Source organism: Branchiostoma floridae, unplaced genomic scaffold (assembly GCF_000003815.2).
Source record: "Branchiostoma floridae strain S238N-H82 unplaced genomic scaffold, Bfl_VNyyK Sc7u5tJ_1456, whole genome shotgun sequence".
NCBI classification, from domain to species: domain Eukaryota; kingdom Metazoa; phylum Chordata; class Leptocardii; order Amphioxiformes; family Branchiostomatidae; genus Branchiostoma; species Branchiostoma floridae.
Window position 1 is genome coordinate 23,921 of NW_023365722.1, and position 18,198 is coordinate 42,118.

Below are 18,198 nucleotides of genomic sequence, written 5' to 3' on the forward strand. Positions count from 1 at the left end.
ATCAAATCAACGTGGCCGTACTTCCAGTCAGTTGGACTCAATTTTCCAGAAAGGGGTTTTTAATATGATATTTTTTACTTAAACGGCATTTTGAAACTCCAGTAGTGGCCATCATGGCAGACTGTACCAGGACCAAAATTTACCTTTTTTTCTCCTTTCTTTTAACTACCCTTTCCTCATCCACAATCACTGCTGAAAGACAGACAAACCTACAGTGACCCATTCTTTTCACATTCATACATATCCTATACAATTTTTCATACCAAACAAGCATATTTTCACACAACCAGACACAGAAAACAACTCTTACAACATTTACTCAAAAACATTATCCACACTACAAAAGAACACTAAAAAAACAGCTAAAAACATCAATCTCACAAAAAACACTCACTCAATTTCAAAACCGCTTATCCCATTTATTAATCCCCAAAGCTATAAAGTGTCCACGCCATATTTTACTCGTAGATTTGGCAGTGCGGAGGCGAGGTTTTGTTCACGCCGTGTTCGAGAATCGGACACATTTATCGTCTAGAGGGCTGGGCCGGTAACCCTCCACCCGCGAACTCAGGGTTGTCTGTGGTGTTACAGGTTTGTGCCTGATAGAAAATAGATGGTGTAGGGTAAAGTATAGATTGCTGTCTGTAGTGTATATATTAGCCATATAGTTAAAGTATGTGCCTGCAACAAAGTACCTTTGAGATATAGATTGAGGTACATTATAATCGTTGGAAGGTACTGGTTTTGTGTCTGCTATAGAAATTAAAGCTCAGTATTTAGTTAGCTGAAGCTTCTACAAATAAGTTGGTAAAAAGTCCAACTAATTTAGGTTATTAGGCTCACCACATAGCTTTTAGAAACCTTCTGCTTCAATAACAACATGATGCTAGAGAATTTTTATGGTGCGAGGTAAGTAGAGCATTAAATTTTGTTTTGTATGCAATTAATTTCAAATACAGTTCCTATATTCAGAACAATCTACTCTTGTTTACAATGTATGTAAATGGTACAATTAAAGAAATACTCAAATGAGAAACCTTTTTTTAGTTTAGGTAATTTCTAGATTCAAATATTTTATCAGTAACTTAATGTAATCTAGAATGTACAATTAGAAGTTAGTTTTGATATAAGATAGAAATTTCTTTCTGAACAGTATCTTTTAGCTCAAGGATGACATAAAGCCATGATCGTTTTTGGATCTGTTATAAGACTTCTGCTTTTCTTTTGCACTGCTCTATTATATTAACTCTTAAATTGCATTAAAGTCTTTAACTAAAGAATTTGAATTAAAGGCTGTCAATAATAATGATTGATGTCTGTCTTTTATAACCTTGCCTTTCCCCAACACTAGAACTACATGCGAGTAGTGGAGGTATGGTGGGATGAGTATAAGGAGTACTTCTATGCAAGCCGTCCAGAAATCCGTAACCACCCGTATGGTGACATCTCAGAACTAGTGGCCTTCAGGTCAGTACAGCTATTTTTTAATTCCTTATTTGGCCCAGGATAACTGTCAATGTTAATAATGGTTGTTCCAGACTAGTCCGTATTTTATGGTTATTTGCACAGGCTTTGAAGTTGTACAGGTTTCCTTAGAATGATTTGAATGATTTTGCACATTAGATGTGCTACAATGCTCAAAATTCAATGCTGGTGACATTTGAATCGACGTTGTCACAAATTTTTGTTCCAGGACACCACACTTCTGGGCCAAATGCATTTTATAACTTCATGTTTTCTCCTGCGCTTATGACATAACTGAAATGCAAAATTATTCTGCATCATCACGTTTTATTTTGCATCCCTGCCCTCCTCTGATTTATGATTAAGATCACCATAATGGCATTTGGTGATCCGACCCAAGGCTCTAGCCAGCTCGACATTTTTTTCCGTCAGCCAATTCCCATTGTCGCGAATACACCATTCCAGGAGTTAGAGAGACTGAACTGAGACCTTGAAAAACGGGTTAATGAGATTATAATTTATCGTATGCGAAAGGGCACCGACATACATTGTCAACAATCATAACAATAGCAAAACAAACAGTGTGTGACTTTTACGGCCGTGGACGGCGTCCCCAAGCAGCCTGTAGCTTCCACCAAGAAACTTTTATCAGATTATGTCCGTCAAAGTTGACGGATTTGTTTTAAAATTTTTCCGTCACACGCAACAAATTTCCGTCAATTGACGGAAAAACGGACACTGGCTAGAGCCCTGATCCGACCTCAGGTTGCACAGTGTATCCAGATACATTTTGTTGGATTAAATTTAAAAGCTGTCTATCATGTTCCAGATAAGTTTATTTCTTTTCCTTGTAACTGTTAACAGACTGTTTAATGATCATCAATTGAATTTAATATTGATGTTTTGTTTTGTTCCATACAGAGAGAGGAACCACTGCAAAAGCTTCAAGTGGTTCATGGAAGAGATCGCCTATGACATCGTGGAGCACTTCCCACTGCCTCCTAAGAACAAGATCTGGGGAGAGGTCTGTCTCTGTTCTTCCACACTCACTCATTCTCTCACTCATTCTTGCCATGTACTGTGCCATGTGTAATCAATCTTGGATTCAGCAACCAAGATTGAAGAGACTGTAGGAAAAAGGTTGCCTGGGACTGGGTTGGGTTAACTATGTCAAAATGTACTGGTCTATTTCAATGTTGCATGTGACTTCAGGTTGCCTGACCATTTTTGACTCTATATTGAATTTTTTCCCCCCTGATGACATACTAGGGACTTGGATGAGTGTACTTTACTTTTCTGTTCACATATGTATAAACCTACACTGTAGTATGTTTATTTTTATTTTCACTCTACAATACCTTAGGTATGATACAGAGTGGAAGCATATTGTATTTGTAATGTTTCATCTTGCCAAATCACTTGTCGGTGGTTCCAAATGGATGTCTGTAAAGCTACCAGCATTTCCATCCAACGGCATGTAACATTATTTGATCATAATACTATAGCATAATGATGAAGTGCTAAACCACCGCAAATAGTCCATTTCCTCCCGACCATGAAATAAGATCATTGTGAAATTCAAATATCTACGTCAGTTAACTGTATATCATTATATTCTGTTTCATCAGATCCGAGGGATAGACTCGGGCCTGTGCCTGGACAGCATGGGGCACAAGGACGGTGGAGAGATGGGGATCGGTGGCTGTCACGGGATGGGCGGGAACCAGATGTTCCGTCTGAACGAGGCTAACGAGATGGCTCAGTATGACCAGTGTATCCACGTGGTCGGGACCCAGGTCAAACTGGACCACTGCGACACGGAGCATACCAGATATAGGGGGTGGGAGTTCGACGAGGTGAGATGTTGTTTGGAGTTTGGTCATAGGGGCAGTGGGTTGTTATCTACTATGAATTATAATTGTCTAGTTACATGTAACGCTGGTTCACCTTTATCCGAGGGTAACCTGTATTCGTTGTTTGTAAGAAAAAGACGTATTTACTAAGGGATATGAAGTCGACGGACGGTGGTTTCAAATCGGAATATTTTGAAATAATTGCAAATTTGAAACCACTGTCAGCAGACTTAATACTCCTAAATGTGCTGTTTTTAAAGACAACGGATAAAGGTCACCCCACGGATAAAGGTGAACTAAGCGTTATATCTACTGTGCTCCAACCCTCTCCTTCCACCATCTACAATGTATTGCAGTTCCCCAATCAAAGTCAGGTAACCATTTTGACACCTGGATGGAGTGGGCATAATCATGTAAAGTGGCTTTTCCAATGACATGCCACGGCTGGCCAGGAATGCTTGGAATAGATCCTGCGACTATGGTACTCCAGCTGAACTTACAGTTTCATATCTCACGTGTTGAACAAGCTATGGTCTGGATTTTGGGCTGTAATTCTAAGACTTGTTGCTGGGAAGTTTTGGCCCAGTCTAGCAAATTTCTTAGGAACTGCAAGTAGCACTTTAATTGCAGACTTTGATGCAGAATGAGTTAAGAAATAGTCTGTATAATGCAGACTCTGCTGTCCAGTGTTGTAACTGGCCCTTCCTCACAGCTGGCTAGTGGATATATTGGGTACCTCACAAGAGTTTTAATTTGATTAGGCTTTTTAAGTCAAGAAGGCATGAATGAATTTTCATGATTTTTTTGTGTCCCAGGATAAGAAGATGCTGCGTCACAAAATCGGGAAGTGCCTTGACCGGTCCGAGATTCTCCACCAGGTCTTCATGTCAGACTGCGATGAGTCATCAAAAACACAGAAATGGGAGTTCAACCAGGTCATGGCCATGTAAGCCTGACCACCCCCTGGCAAAATGGAATGTTCCATCCTACTTTTCACCACTTGTTGCCTGCAACTTGGGTTGTTGGACTTAGAATTAGGGGTGTCTAGATGACACTTTATTTTTTGAGTGAACTGTCCAATGTTTCCTTTATAAAAGGGCTGCTTTTTAGCTGTATATTTTGGCTGATAAAAATGTAAATTGTCTTAAGAATTTTATAGGGAGTAATTGGGAAATGGCATGTTTATTAGACACTTTAGATGATTGAAGTATAAGGTCTTATATCTTTCGCCAATAATATTGCACAGTTAGTGGCTTATGCCAGTCCAAACAAGGATACAAAATTACTTTCAAATTCAACATTTTGTCAGGTGCACATTCAAGCATTTGCACAAATGAAAAACATCCGTTTTTTAGCAATTGGAAATTCTTAGATGCCTCTGAGTGGAGACTTTTTGTAGAACGTCAGAATTTTACGACAAGGAACAGATGACAATATGCAAGCATTACATTTTATAGGGACCAATGCTACTAGTACATCTAGTACACAGTGAATTGTTGTAGCATGGATACCATGTCTCCATAGTATACTGCTGGATCAAGATTTTTGCTGTCTTGCATTACCATGGTTTAAACATTAAGCCAATGGTTATGCAAAGTGCACTGCAGTTTTCACCTAAATGCCTTTTTGGGACCATTGATTAGGGATATAAGATGGCGAGAACTATTCATGCAAATCTTGTATCTCCAAGTTTTCAGTGACTGTGCATTTTCATCGTTTTCTTCTGTAAGATGAGCTTTTTGGGGGACCGTTTCAGATTGTTCAGTTCGACCCTCCCTGTTGCATAAATGAACTCAAGGTGTTCTTGGAAAAGAGCACAGAACAAAGGAGCCAATTTCTGGCGTATGAAATAGCAAGTCCAGTGACCACGAACACATTTTTTTTTCTCTAGCTTATTTGTTTTGACCACTTTCTATGCACCTATTTCATATACCTTTAACTCAACACTTTAAAGTTGCATTTCACAAAATCTGGGACCCTTAATTTGATTCATCTCTGCCAAAAAATTAGGCTTAATTTGCTTTTGAAAATAATGTTTGAGCTCTGATTCTAAAATTTATATTGGTTGCTTTGTTTTTATAGTAGCAAACAGATGTAAAGGTGTAAGAAATAGGCTTCGATTGATGCATATCTTTGTGATGCAATCAGTGACATTATATGATTTTAGAACATAAAACAGAACAGCCTGGTCATTTTTGGCTACCCCTTATGAAGATATTTAATGTAATAGTCCAATGTTTGATAAAGCTGATAGAAAAGATTGAAGAGTTAATAAGTGTATATGATGCCGCAGTGGAATTTCAAGTGCAATTATAAAGACTTAGGGACTACTATTGGGCAAATTATATACAGCAACTAATTAGGATGGCCTATAGTGTTAGAAGTAAAGACTTTGCCAATGAGTTTTATTTCAATGCTTTCTGTACAAAAAGTTAAAGCCGTAGAGCAAATTAAATACAAAGATATGTACGTTTTAAAAGCAAAACTCCTTTTTTTCTGCTACATTTAAATACATATTTAGACATTTTCCTTTCCTTGAAAAAAAAAAACACAAACAGAAATCCTTACAATTACTTTCAATTTGACAACTTTCTTTAGTTATGAAAATCTAGAAAAGACAGAAAATGCTTTAAAAAGCTTTTCTTCAAGGTCAATTTACATCGTAAAATTTTTCAATATGCAATAATCATGAATCAGATTTAATTAACTGAAAGATGACTTAAGTTTCTTAAGTACTTATCATTAAGTTGGCAGTTCCTATTTTCAACCATTCTTTCTATTTTCTTCATAGAAAATACTGATAACGTTTTTAGAGTTGACATTATTTCACATTCAAGAGTGTACTTAGCAAACTTTAATGTATACATGTATGTCATACTGTATAGAACTGTTAGTAAATGAGGATTTTTGGTGTTATTTGTAAGTTGTAGAATATTTTGGTGCAGGCACAAAGAAATGGAATTATCATAATTTTAAGCGTTAAATTCAGTGTTGTACATGTTGATCTTGTAACAATTAATATTAAGTGAATGCAATATGTAGATGAAATGTACTTAATGATTTTTGTTCAAAACCATAGCAAATATAAGGCATATTACAACGAAAACCTCCTGTTTTAAACTGACCGTAAATGAACAGGAAGCAGCCAATGAGAGTGTTCATCTCAGAAATAAGTGAATCTGATTAGTTAAGCTAGTCATCAGCAACTAACCAATGAGACATCTGAAACATGAACATTCTGATTGGCTAGGATCTATGCATTACAACATATCAGTTTTAACCAGATTTACTTAGCAATTTAACATAGTTCTGTTCCTTCTACTTTTGTGCTGTACAAGACAAAAACATATAATGCTGGTGATTTTCTTCATTATAAACAGCTTTGTAGCATATCCCTGATGTACTTCTAGTCTGTGAACATTAAGAATACTTTGTATAGTTTGAGATTGTAAATTTTCTGAGAGTTTCATGTGATATTGCAATATTTTCCACATTCATCGCAATGGGAAAATCATTACTTGTACTCTGTACAATTGTTTTTAGTAAATGATGAGATTGTGAAATATTTGTGGTGTTTTGTTCATTTTCTTTTCCCTACTGATTATGACAGAAATCGTTTGATTTTCACGGCGGTCGGTTGCTAGGGTATTCTTTCCCGTTGCTATGCGAGTTCGACAGAGTATCGGGTTACAAGAGCCTACTATTTGCTAACCGTAAAATATTTCAAAATAAACAAGATGTTATGACAAGGAAAATGTATTCAAAATAAGATTAAATTCGCAATTTTAGATAGTTTGAATCTTCCCGTTTGAATTGAGATAGTTGTTTTGTTTCGATTTTGCTTCCAAAGACGACTATTTTCTGTTTCAAGGAAGGCCTTCAATTTGACCATACTCTTGAGGCCGCAAGATGCCATGGCAAATTCTCGATTTTTATATTTTTCGTCATCTCAGAGGCAAATAAAACTTTCTGTTTTGGGGATTTTTTAATTTTTAATTTTAAGCAAAGTTACAGTCAAAAATATGTGTAAAAATGGCATTTTTCGCACTTAATTACCAATAATTCAAAATCTAAGGCATTTTTTAAAAATCCCAAAAACAGAAATCTGGGGAAAACCGTTGCGGTCTTTTTGAGCCATCAATGAGTTATGTTGGATTCTTCTTGGTGGAGATCTTAAACGATGTTTACTCGCATGTCATGCCGCACGGAGAGCGGGAGGGTGTAATTGATACCGGTGTAAACAACACTTATAATATTCAAGGTCACCAACAAAAACGCCATTAGCTTTGTTACATATTACAGGTCCCAAACAAAGTGAAAGCATAGATGTACTGTCCAGAAAATTGTGTATATTGGTTAAAAACTATATTTTTCGCCTGATTCAAGTTAGTCGGGGGGAAAATGCCAGAAAGCACGGTTTAACCTGCAATGACCGCAGATGACCTAAATAGAACACGGGTTCGGTTCGAATTACGTCAGATGGAACATCATGGAAGAGGGTTCGAATTCGGCTAGACATGGGAGATTTTGAGCCCGTATTTTACCACCGTGTTTTCATTGCCAGGAAGTCGTCGAATCTCAACAAAAGACATCTGTCCATCACAGATGTCCTTCTGTGTGACGTAAAACGACCTGCTTTTAATATTTTTGATGGTGTGATGGATAATTGGCATTTCTTTTGAATGTAAGAAACATTCTCGTGGATCAAAAGCATCACCTATGCATATTTACTTGAACTGCAATAGTTCTCTGTCAGATGCCATCCATTGAAAAGTGTTATGCTTAGCCATATGGCGCTTTATTGGTACACTTGTACACATTTACTATACAGACACTAGACTGATTACTTAATCATGTTTTATACAAGGAAGGTAAAATTAAACGATTGGTCAACTACATCACCGTGAACAATCGTGGTGTAGTGTATAATTTAAGTTACTGAAATTTCAGCACCAAGGACAGGTCGCTTCCTTTAGCCAGCTTTACAATTCACACTCATTCTAAACAACAGGTTACAAAACTTTGCAGAAAGAAACAAACTTCTAGATGACACACAGTTTGGGTTCCGGAAAAGATGTAGAACCTCCGACAATGTTTTTATCTTAAAATCTCTAATAGACAAATACACCAAGAAAAAAGGCGGAAAACTATTCGTATGCTTTGTTGACATGAGGAAGGCATTTGACAGTGTTTGGCGAGATGGGCTATTCTATAAGTTGCATAAATGTGGTATCGGAGGTAATTTCTTTAATATTATAAAATCCATGTACAATGATGTGAATTATGCAGTTAGATTAGATAATGGATTATCAAACTCCTTTCCTTCCGTATGCGGAGTACGGCAGGGATGTAATCTTAGTCCTTTATTATTTAATTTATTCATCAATGATATATCTGAGTGCTTTGACCCCACAAAATGTGACCCTGCAGTCCTAACCTCAAAATCTCTAAACTGTTTATCCTGGGCAGACGATCTCGCTCTGATTTCATCGTCAAAACAAGGGCTACAGCATTGTATTGACTGCCTAGAAAACTATTGTAAGAAATGGAAGCTATCTGTCAATGTTTCAAAAACCAAGGTAGTTGTTTTTGGCAAAGGTTCTAGCAAGAATAACAAAGACCAATTCCATATTTATGGCAAAAATATAGAAATCACTGACAGCTATACATACCTCGGCATTCCTTTCACATTCTCCGGAAAATTCAAAACCGCCAGGAAATATTTGAAAACCAAAGCAATGAGAGCACTTTTCAAACTCAAGGCTCTTTTACTCTCTAACAAGGACATTTCAATCAATCTCGGAAAAAATCTATTTGACAAATTTGTAAAACCCATCTTTATGTACTGTTCAGAAATCACTTGCTTTGACCGTTTTTCTAAAAGTATAAGAATCATTGTATCACATACCAATAACATCTGCGAACCTTCCTCAAAGGTTTTTTCTACTTTACTTAAAAAACTTAATATTCAAGATAACTTTCCAGCTACCATTCGAAAAACCACCTCTTCTGCTTTGAATACTACTTATGTTGTATGTTTGGAAAGAAATACAGATAAAGAAATACTATTGCGTCATGCCAATAGCCATATTTTACGAGATAACGGTTTCCAAATTATAAACCTAGACTCAAATCAACAAATTCCAGAATTTGACATCATTGACATGCGCTTCCAAAAATTTCTGTTAGGCATTCATGCCAAAGCCTCAAACGATGGTGTCAGGGGAGAATTGGGAACTTTCCCAGCTAGGATTGATGCAGAAATGCAACTTGTGAAATATTGGCATCGTTTAGTTAATCTGCCCGAAGATGCCCTTCTTCGTGAGGCATACAATACTGTTTCATTCGGAGAACATGATTGGATTGTCCACGTAAAAAATATCCTCAACTACCAAGGCTTTGGACACATATGGCTGAACCCGAGGTCATACCACATAGACACAATCACCACTCAGTTACGACAACGTTTACAAGATATATACGTGCAAAATTGGCATTCCTCTATTCGAAACAATTCCAAACTCTCATCTTTTTCTACATTGAACAAGCATTACAAGCAAGAAAATTACATTTCAACCATAAAGAGCCTTGACGTTCGTAGGGCAATCACACAACTCAGAATTGGCTGTCACAAATTAAATATAGAAACCGGAAGATTCCAAAAAATCCCTATTGACCAGAGGGTTTGTCCATTCTGTCCAGAGCTAATCGAAGACGAATATCACTTTATGGTTGTATGTCCCAAATATTCCGATATACGCAATTCTCTATACAGAAGGCTGTCATTTTGTACACAAGGATTTATCCAAATGGACCTGAAGTGCAAATTCAGATACATAATGACATGTGACAATCCTTGCATGGCAGATATAGGAAAATATATCAAAGAAGGTTTTGACATTAGAAATTCCCCAAATGATTGTAAAAGCCTCCAATGATTGTAAGAAACTTATCCCATACTACAACTCCTGTATTAGTTAGATAAGCCCTAAGTTAAGTTATAGCACTGTAGTTATGTAGATGCCATACTTTGTACCTCGTACAATTGTTGTGCAATAAAGTTATACATATGTGAATGCCGGGCACTTTACTGCGGTTTGTGGATTACAATAACGCGCTAAAAGACTGGTACCTTTCAAACAATACCAAATTAACCCGACAGAACGGCAGAAGATAGATAGTTTAGGAATGCTGATTTTCTAGCATTAAGGTTATTTAGCGGTCAGATAAGGTAAACATTTCATTGGGAATATATCGGCAACAAAGAACAATCTTTTAATATGGTTTGCGGATTTTGATTACATACAAAGGGACCTATTCAATGATAACAATTCTAATCCATTGAAAGATTTAATGACAAAATTTTGGATGATATCCAAGATTTTGAGTTTATAGAAGATGAATACAGCTGGCTCCCACGAACTCATAGACTCCAACATTGAAAACGTTCTAATGAAAAACAAAAATAATGTGTACCGTGAGTCTTCGCAAAATAGTTGTTTATCAGTATGGTAACCATGAACAATGAAATACTATGACAAACGCAATCTGTTTCATTAGCAAATTTTATTTTCAACAACAGCAGAAATGGTGCCAAAGACAACGTCAATGTTGTTAGTACTTTGCCCTTAAGTAACCATACTCCCTACAGAGCTCCAAGATAGATCCGCACCATCTTTAGTAACACTGTGCAATGGTGCCATTCAAATTGTTTACAGCGTGCAGGGGTATGTTAACTAGACGGAACAGCTTGTTATTCTATCAGAAACAGATAGAGTGTTACAATATTCCTTTAATTACAAAGTGCAGACATATACATCTACATTGCACACCTTCCACCAACGCTTTTGAAACCCCTGGTAAGATTACCCTGATTTTCCAAACTTTTTGGCAACACCCCAGGGGCTCGCCTAGTAGTACATCATCATGTATTGTTTTCATGCCTTTTTTAATGTAAAGGAATCACTGCACTAAAACAAGAATTTCTGGCAATTTTTGGTTTCTTACACTACCGTGGAACTTGGCATGTCCGGGTCGTGTAAACAAATTTCTAGCCACGGTGTGTCCGGTGCGGAATATCCCCAATCATTGCCGGACATGGCCATGTCCGGTAGTTCGCGGTACCCGCACACTGCGTGTCTTGAGAAGTGGTTCAGTGAAGGGATAGTGTGTATCGAAGTGATAATTGCTATCAATGTTTTTTTTATTAAGAAAATGGTACTGAAAACAGTATAAAAGTATCCATAGAAGAAGAAACGACAAATTTCTTTCTCTGTATCTTATTTCGGAAAAGGCGCGTTACTGGTTCTAAACACGCACGTTCTAATTCTGTAAATAATGTTCGATACGGCAGTAGCATCTTACAGTAAGTTTGTTCAACTTTTGGGATTGAGATACCCATGGATGAAAATCTACACGCTACAGTATTTTAGAAAGAAACAGACGTTAATAAACTGCCTTTTTCCCCTGAACGCACCCCCACCCCCCAATACACATGCAATGTTTTGTTCTGGATACATGGCGTCGGTACGCGATCGCGACACGCCTGGCTTTCTGGCTACAAAAATCCCCCCCTCCCCCCCAAAAAAATATTGCATACACATATATTGAAACTAAATGTACAGGTTGATGTTATGGTACCGTTCTGATTGTTTAGCTATCCGGCCAGACACAGGGTGTAGTTAAATGATTATTTTATTTGTTGGAAGGATTTCTGCGAACGCAAACAATTTCTATCAAAGCCTATGGAGGTTAGAAAAACATAAGAACTTCTGTGCCTGTGAACTTCGGTTTATTTATGATATATAGCGATACACGACAAGCTCATGTTAGTGAACAAGAAAATAAGACATACAAATAGTATGTAATAAAGATTTTCAAGATACTTAAAGGAGGTTAAAAGGAGCCTAAGAATGGGTCCCCTTGGTTTATATAAACAGAAAACACACACGCATGACGCGTAGGGTAGATAATTGAATGTGTTCTTTGTTAGGATATGCATGAAAGTAATACATGTTTATATAGAAGCATTGTACGACAAACAAATTTTTTGTGGCAGGGAAGTTGATAACTACGCACGTCGGGGCCCTCGTATTCGTAACGTTTTTATGCTTTGTGATAATGCTAGTTGGACCAAGGAGGTTAATATAGTTCACTATTGTTGTAGGATAGAGTAAACGTTACGTTTATTATCAAAGTGATGTCTGAAACCGTAAACAATTACAGCTGCACTTTGCCACCTAATACCGTGTGGGTATTGTTTGACTAACTGTATTGTTTGACTGTCTGTGAATTGCGACCATGTGACAATAAGCTGAATTCTGAGCTTACTTTGTCCGTCTATATGCAAATACGCATAAATCGCAGCCAATTGTATTCCACATAGCAGTTGGGTAGACCAATCAGCACACGTGTTACGATTTTCAAATCTTTCAATCCCATCTTTCAGTTGGCATTCGGAGATGACCTTGTTTCTGTAAAGTAGTGCTTTCACCCAGCTCCTATCCCGATAGCAAAATCTTTGTATGCACGCAGACGGCCCCACAGCCAGTGAACAATGAGAGCTTGGAAATACTCTACGTCAAGATCGGACACCATCTTGCTGTGGAACTGCATCCAACTACCAACGCCATGGGACCTAGTTCTGTTTAGAAGGGTAACAACTGGTGCACCGAAGAGCCCAGCTGTTGTTTTGTGTGGTTTGAGTTTCAGCAAGAAAGGTCTTTGTCACTACGTCGAACGCGAGAAGGGCTAGCTGCTGCCGTTTCACGATGGACTGAATACTACTGTTATGTGAACTTTACAAGCCAGTGCTCCTGACTAGCATCGGTTTGTGTAGAAGACCGCCTGGACAACAGAATTTGTGAGAGCAGCAATGCAGAAATCAAGAGATCTACAGGAGTTTATGTTATCAAATTGGAAGCGACCATACAGTTAGTTGGGCGACTGCTTATGAAAATAGTGATGACCCGGACCTATGGCAGCAGACCGACATATATTTGAAAGCGAAAAGAGCGACGGAGCCCACCAGGAGCAGTCCAAAATAGTTAAAAATAAAACAAAAAGCAAAGTTAATACACATTTTGAAAGAATAAAGGAAACTTATACAAAGCTACATGGGAAGGGGGGTAATCCTAGGTCGGCAGGTGTGGTAAAACAACACTCTTTTTAATGACAAAGGGTGTAATGAACGCGCTCTAGTCGAGGTAGATAATTAGGTGATAATTGCCCGGTAATTTATGCATGGAGCTACCGTGCGGCACGGCAAAAGTGTGGGGTGTCCGGGTATATAGAGAAGTATAGCGGCTAAATGAGCGGGAACGTTCGGGCCTTATACACGTCCCGGGCACGAAGTGGTTCGTTTGCGTGCATCCTCGGGTGTGCCAGTTGCCCGGACAGACAGTCTGTCCGGTATGATACGTACCGTGAATGCCCGACCATTTCGAGTTTCTGGGTGCATGCACAGGAGTTTCCACCACGTAAACTCGGCTTTTCAAGCAGTGAATGATAGATTTATTTTAAAACAGAAGTAGCTTTTGGCACCAAATTTGTACGTTGGTTATGAAATTGGAAGGTTAAGAAATGGCAGTGATTTTAACACCTCTGATATAAATGACATGGATTTTTGTCTGCACAATTTTTGTCATTACTAAACAAGTTTACAATAGACATGTGAAGGAGGCACCTAAAAGTTGGTTGTGGCTCAAAAATCTACATTGGTTAAAGTTTCAAACATATATGACGTATGACATAAATCTTGAAACTGAGCACACATCAAATTGCGCAAAATAATTCAAGACCTCACGCGTATAGAACACTTGATGTTTGTACATTATACAGTCATGTATATTACATGTATCTAAAACATCACATTAAAATATATTTGTCTCTAACCCCAAAACGGTACTAACTTGTTAACCCTTAAGATACCATTCCCGGGTATATCTGATACTGTAATTCCTGATTTTTTCACTGTAATGTTATGTTCACGGTGACGACTGTAACGTGAACTTACATGTATCATTACCGATAAAAAATAATTCACAGACTTTTTTCATGCGCACTTGCCTTGACAGTGAACATTTAGTTCCGAGAACAAGTTCAATTTTCTCAAACCGTGAAAATTTAGTACCGTGAAGATAAAGTGAATTACAGTATACAGATACATGCCGTGTGCCACGCCCTGTTATGACCGTAGTATATACTAGGAGGAAACAGCACTGCTTGCGAAAATCTCATGAAACCCTGATTTTAGAGGCGACTGCCTTCTTTTTGTGGGTTTCAGGTGAACAGACGCTCAGGCATAGACAGGCTAAAACTCTGATTCAAAGACAATTTGATCTACAAAAACAGAAATTTACTTGATATTTCAACTGATATCCATCACTCTTGTTCAACACCACTAGAATAAACTGGCAGAATGGAACAACAATTGTACATCTAAGTGGAAAAAAACATTTGAACATGTCAGAATCACTAACTCATAGGGCATACATACATTTCTATGTCAAGGCCGCAGTACATTCAATAGGAAATGTTATCGTCCTTTGTGATAGTATTAAGTAATTTAAGTTCCGATCTTCACATATGATACACAAAAAAGGTGAGATATTAGTGCAGCATCTTATCAAGCATTCAAAAAGGTTAGATTCAACTTAAATGTCTGTGACTGATAAAAAATGTGCTGACAGAGATATTGACATTTATTAATTGACCACACCAATTTAATTTATTTGTTCGCATATTTTTTCAGAACAAAATATTGGGAAATTTACTGCAATGATAAATGTACTCAGTAAGAATGTTATAAAGGCACTTTGGCCAATTCACTGTACTGGACTGTCTTATGAATGGCTTCATAATAGTTTAAATGGTGAAAATTTGCTGAATGGAAGTTGTGCTGATCTTTTTATCTATTTTTTGTCATTTACAGTAAAATGGAAGAGAGCAATCCCAAGAACCAATCAATCAAATTGGTGTGGCCTTTATATTAAATTAAGATAAAGAAGAGTTTTGAACTCCCCAGCAAGTGGGTAACATCAGATCTTGTTGAAATTCTGCTGGGAACCCTAGTAATTTCTCCATAGGAGCTAAACAATTACAGTACACATACTGGTACATTAGTGGTCATGACCTAACTCTAAAAAAAGATTCAGTAGTCACAGTTTAAAATTCTCTGTGACTACTGTAGCAGTTTTTGTTGTCAAATTTTCTAGCCGTTTATTGAGCACTGTGACTCAGTAACTACCAAACAGCAACATCCATAATTCCTGTGAAATCACTGTGACAGTTGGAATTAGGGCTGGGTACTGGTACAGAAAATTCAGGTCCAGTTCAGGTCCAAAGGATCAGGTCCAGGTCCGGACCTGAACCTGGACCTGGTGCAGACAGTCACTATGACTCATACCAATGGTCCATTTCACTACAAAGAAATCTGTTTGGTGGAGTAGACTTACACTGGCATTTTAAAATCCTTCAACGCTAACTGCACCTGTAAAACTTGGCTGTAAAACTTGGTAGAAATTACTATAAACTCTACTCTACTTCACTCTTGTTGTTTTCTTTCACCTGCAAGCGCCAAAACGTGTGAATGCCTGGTGAAATAATCTGTTAATTTTCTAATCGGTCCAACATCCGATCCACCTGATTTTTTCAGGCCCGGTTTTTCTGGACCGGTCCAATAAGAAAAACCGGTTTTGTACCGGTACGCTTTACTGATACCCAGCCCTAGTTGGAATTAATGCAGACTAAAAGCAGCAAAAAAGCATTAGTGCCGCAGTGAGCAAGAGTTTGACTAGGGTGCTCGAAGCAAGTTTATCTTTTCACTTGCTGTGTTGTGGCACCGACTTTACTCTTGAAGGTATACGTAGCTAAATAATATTCTACATACTTAATTTTCCACGCTGCAGGTAAACCCTGTTGTCTAAAGGCACGTTCAGCCAGATGTTTGAGACAATGAGGTCCAACTAGATCCTGTCCTCCCCTCCCTTGCAGTTCACTTGCCCATGCCCAGCCTCATGGCCTTCCTGTAGAAGCCTGGACCAGCCCATCTGCCCCTGGATATGGGGGAGTAGAGCACAATTCATAAAGCTGAATCACTAGCCAATACAAAGCTATTATGTTTCAAGGTTAAAGAACTTGTTTCAGGGATTAAGAACTTTATAGAATTAGAGACTAAGCTAAGTGACAGGGACCTAAATACATGATCAGATCACACGTGCACTGGAAGCGGAACTTTGTTAATGCTTCAACTTGATAGAGTATAACTATGTATGTATGTATGTATGTATGTATGTATGTATGTATGTATGTATGTATGTATTTCTCAATGCAATCTATGCTACATCTAGCTCTTGTGAGTGATAACATTGTGAAATGAAATAGTCTCCATAAAGGAAGTCAAAGTCCTATAGGCCTTTCACAAGGGTGGTGGAACGTCAAAGGATTTCAACCCTGGACCTCTGGCCAACCACACTGCCGTTGCATCACACCACCACGCATTTCTTAAGTACTGGAGAGCTCAAGTAAGATGACTTGAGATATGGGTGATTGATTGAGAGAATGTTCTATACATACTTGAGCAGACCAGTCCAGTAGATTTCCGGCATGACGTTGGCCTTGAGGTGCCACATGGTGCGTCGCTCCTTCCCCTGATCCACGGGGAACGTCTCCAGGGGCTGCAGGTCGTAGTCAAACTCCGCCAGGATGCACTTCCCCCTACTGGTCACCAGGGGGCAGGACGTGTACCCATCATACTGTAGGGAAAGATAGAGAGATGAAGACTGACATCTGTGTTGGTAGATCATTTGTTGAAGGTCGATGAGATCGACTGAAATTTCATGTTGTGTGGTTTTCATGTGTTGGACCAAAGCTTACAACTGTTCATCTGCAGAGAAATATCTATTAACATTTCTGCAGACTTTATGCTGCATGCATGATGTGTAAATTGAAAGGATTTTATTTGGCCAAGCCTGCTTCAACAAATTTGGACCCAGGCCAAACCAGCATTCTCATCCTCCAGTCACACCATTTTTTGCCGTCTGGCCCAACCTACATTAATTTTGTAGGACCCAATTACCAGCAGGAACAAACTGAACATTGTCAAATAAATAAAGACAGACATTCAAACAAACCAACAAAAAGAAAACAATACAAACTAAATTGGACTCATTCCTTAAGATGACGACATCTTTCACACCTCAGTCATCCCTTAGTAAGACATCTGGAGTGGCATAGCTCGTGTTACATTGTCATTTTCAAAAAGGCAACATAGTAACCTTCTTCCCAGGCTCCTGGCTGTCCATGATGGCACTCAGGTTGTTATACAGGATACCACATTGTGCAGCTGAAAGGTGGAGACATGTTAATCAACTGTTTCATACTGTCATGTAAAAACATTTTAATAGCAAGTCAGGCTCTACCCAATAAAAGTGGCATACCACAGTGATATAGACAGCTTGCCTATAACATTAAACCATTCTTCCAGAAAATCTAAGAAATTACCCAGGACTTTTGGGGATGCCAATCATCGCAAAAATCATTTCAGGTACAGGTCCAAAGTACTCATCCTCCTACGCAGGGACATCCAACAGCCAAACTGCCTATCTGGATGTGCCCTGCTCTTTCAAATGTCACTCTTAGTTCCTGTGCATGGACGTCCCCCCCAAACCAGCTGTCAGCCAATCAGAGAATAGGCTTTCCATTTTCAAAAGCTGTTTCACATGTATAAGCCTTAGGGTAACCTCATTAATAATTATAAGCAGGGCGGTCAGGAACTAAGGGTGACATTTGAAAGAGCAGGGCACATCCAGACAGGCAGTTTGGCAGTTGGATGTCCCTGCATAGGAGGATGAAAGTACTGTAACAACCAAGACTTACCCAC

At 38.3% G+C, this 18,198-nt stretch overlaps 2 protein-coding genes across 2 annotated transcripts in view; one reads left to right on the plus strand and one right to left on the minus strand.

Moving 5' to 3' along the window:
- LOC118407751 (N-acetylgalactosaminyltransferase 7-like) overlaps positions 1–6,880 on the plus strand; it is a gene marked incomplete in the record, with an annotated part of 21,058 nt that extends 14,178 nt beyond the window's left edge. The window contains 5 exon segments of the mRNA XM_035808268.1: positions 469–591; positions 1,352–1,467; positions 2,386–2,488; positions 3,093–3,320; positions 4,133–6,880. Of these exon segments, the coding sequence (XP_035664161.1) occupies positions 469–591; positions 1,352–1,467; positions 2,386–2,488; positions 3,093–3,320; positions 4,133–4,267 (705 nt within the window).
- Positions 6,881–16,048: 9,168 nt separating this feature from the next.
- The window catches only part of LOC118407755 (sulfide:quinone oxidoreductase, mitochondrial-like), a gene marked incomplete in the record, with an annotated part of 20,018 nt that continues 17,868 nt past the window's right edge, over positions 16,049–18,198 (minus strand). The window contains 3 exon segments of the mRNA XM_035808273.1: positions 16,049–16,372; positions 16,893–17,071; positions 17,594–17,653. Coding sequence (XP_035664166.1) covers positions 16,312–16,372; positions 16,893–17,071; positions 17,594–17,653 — 300 coding nt within the window.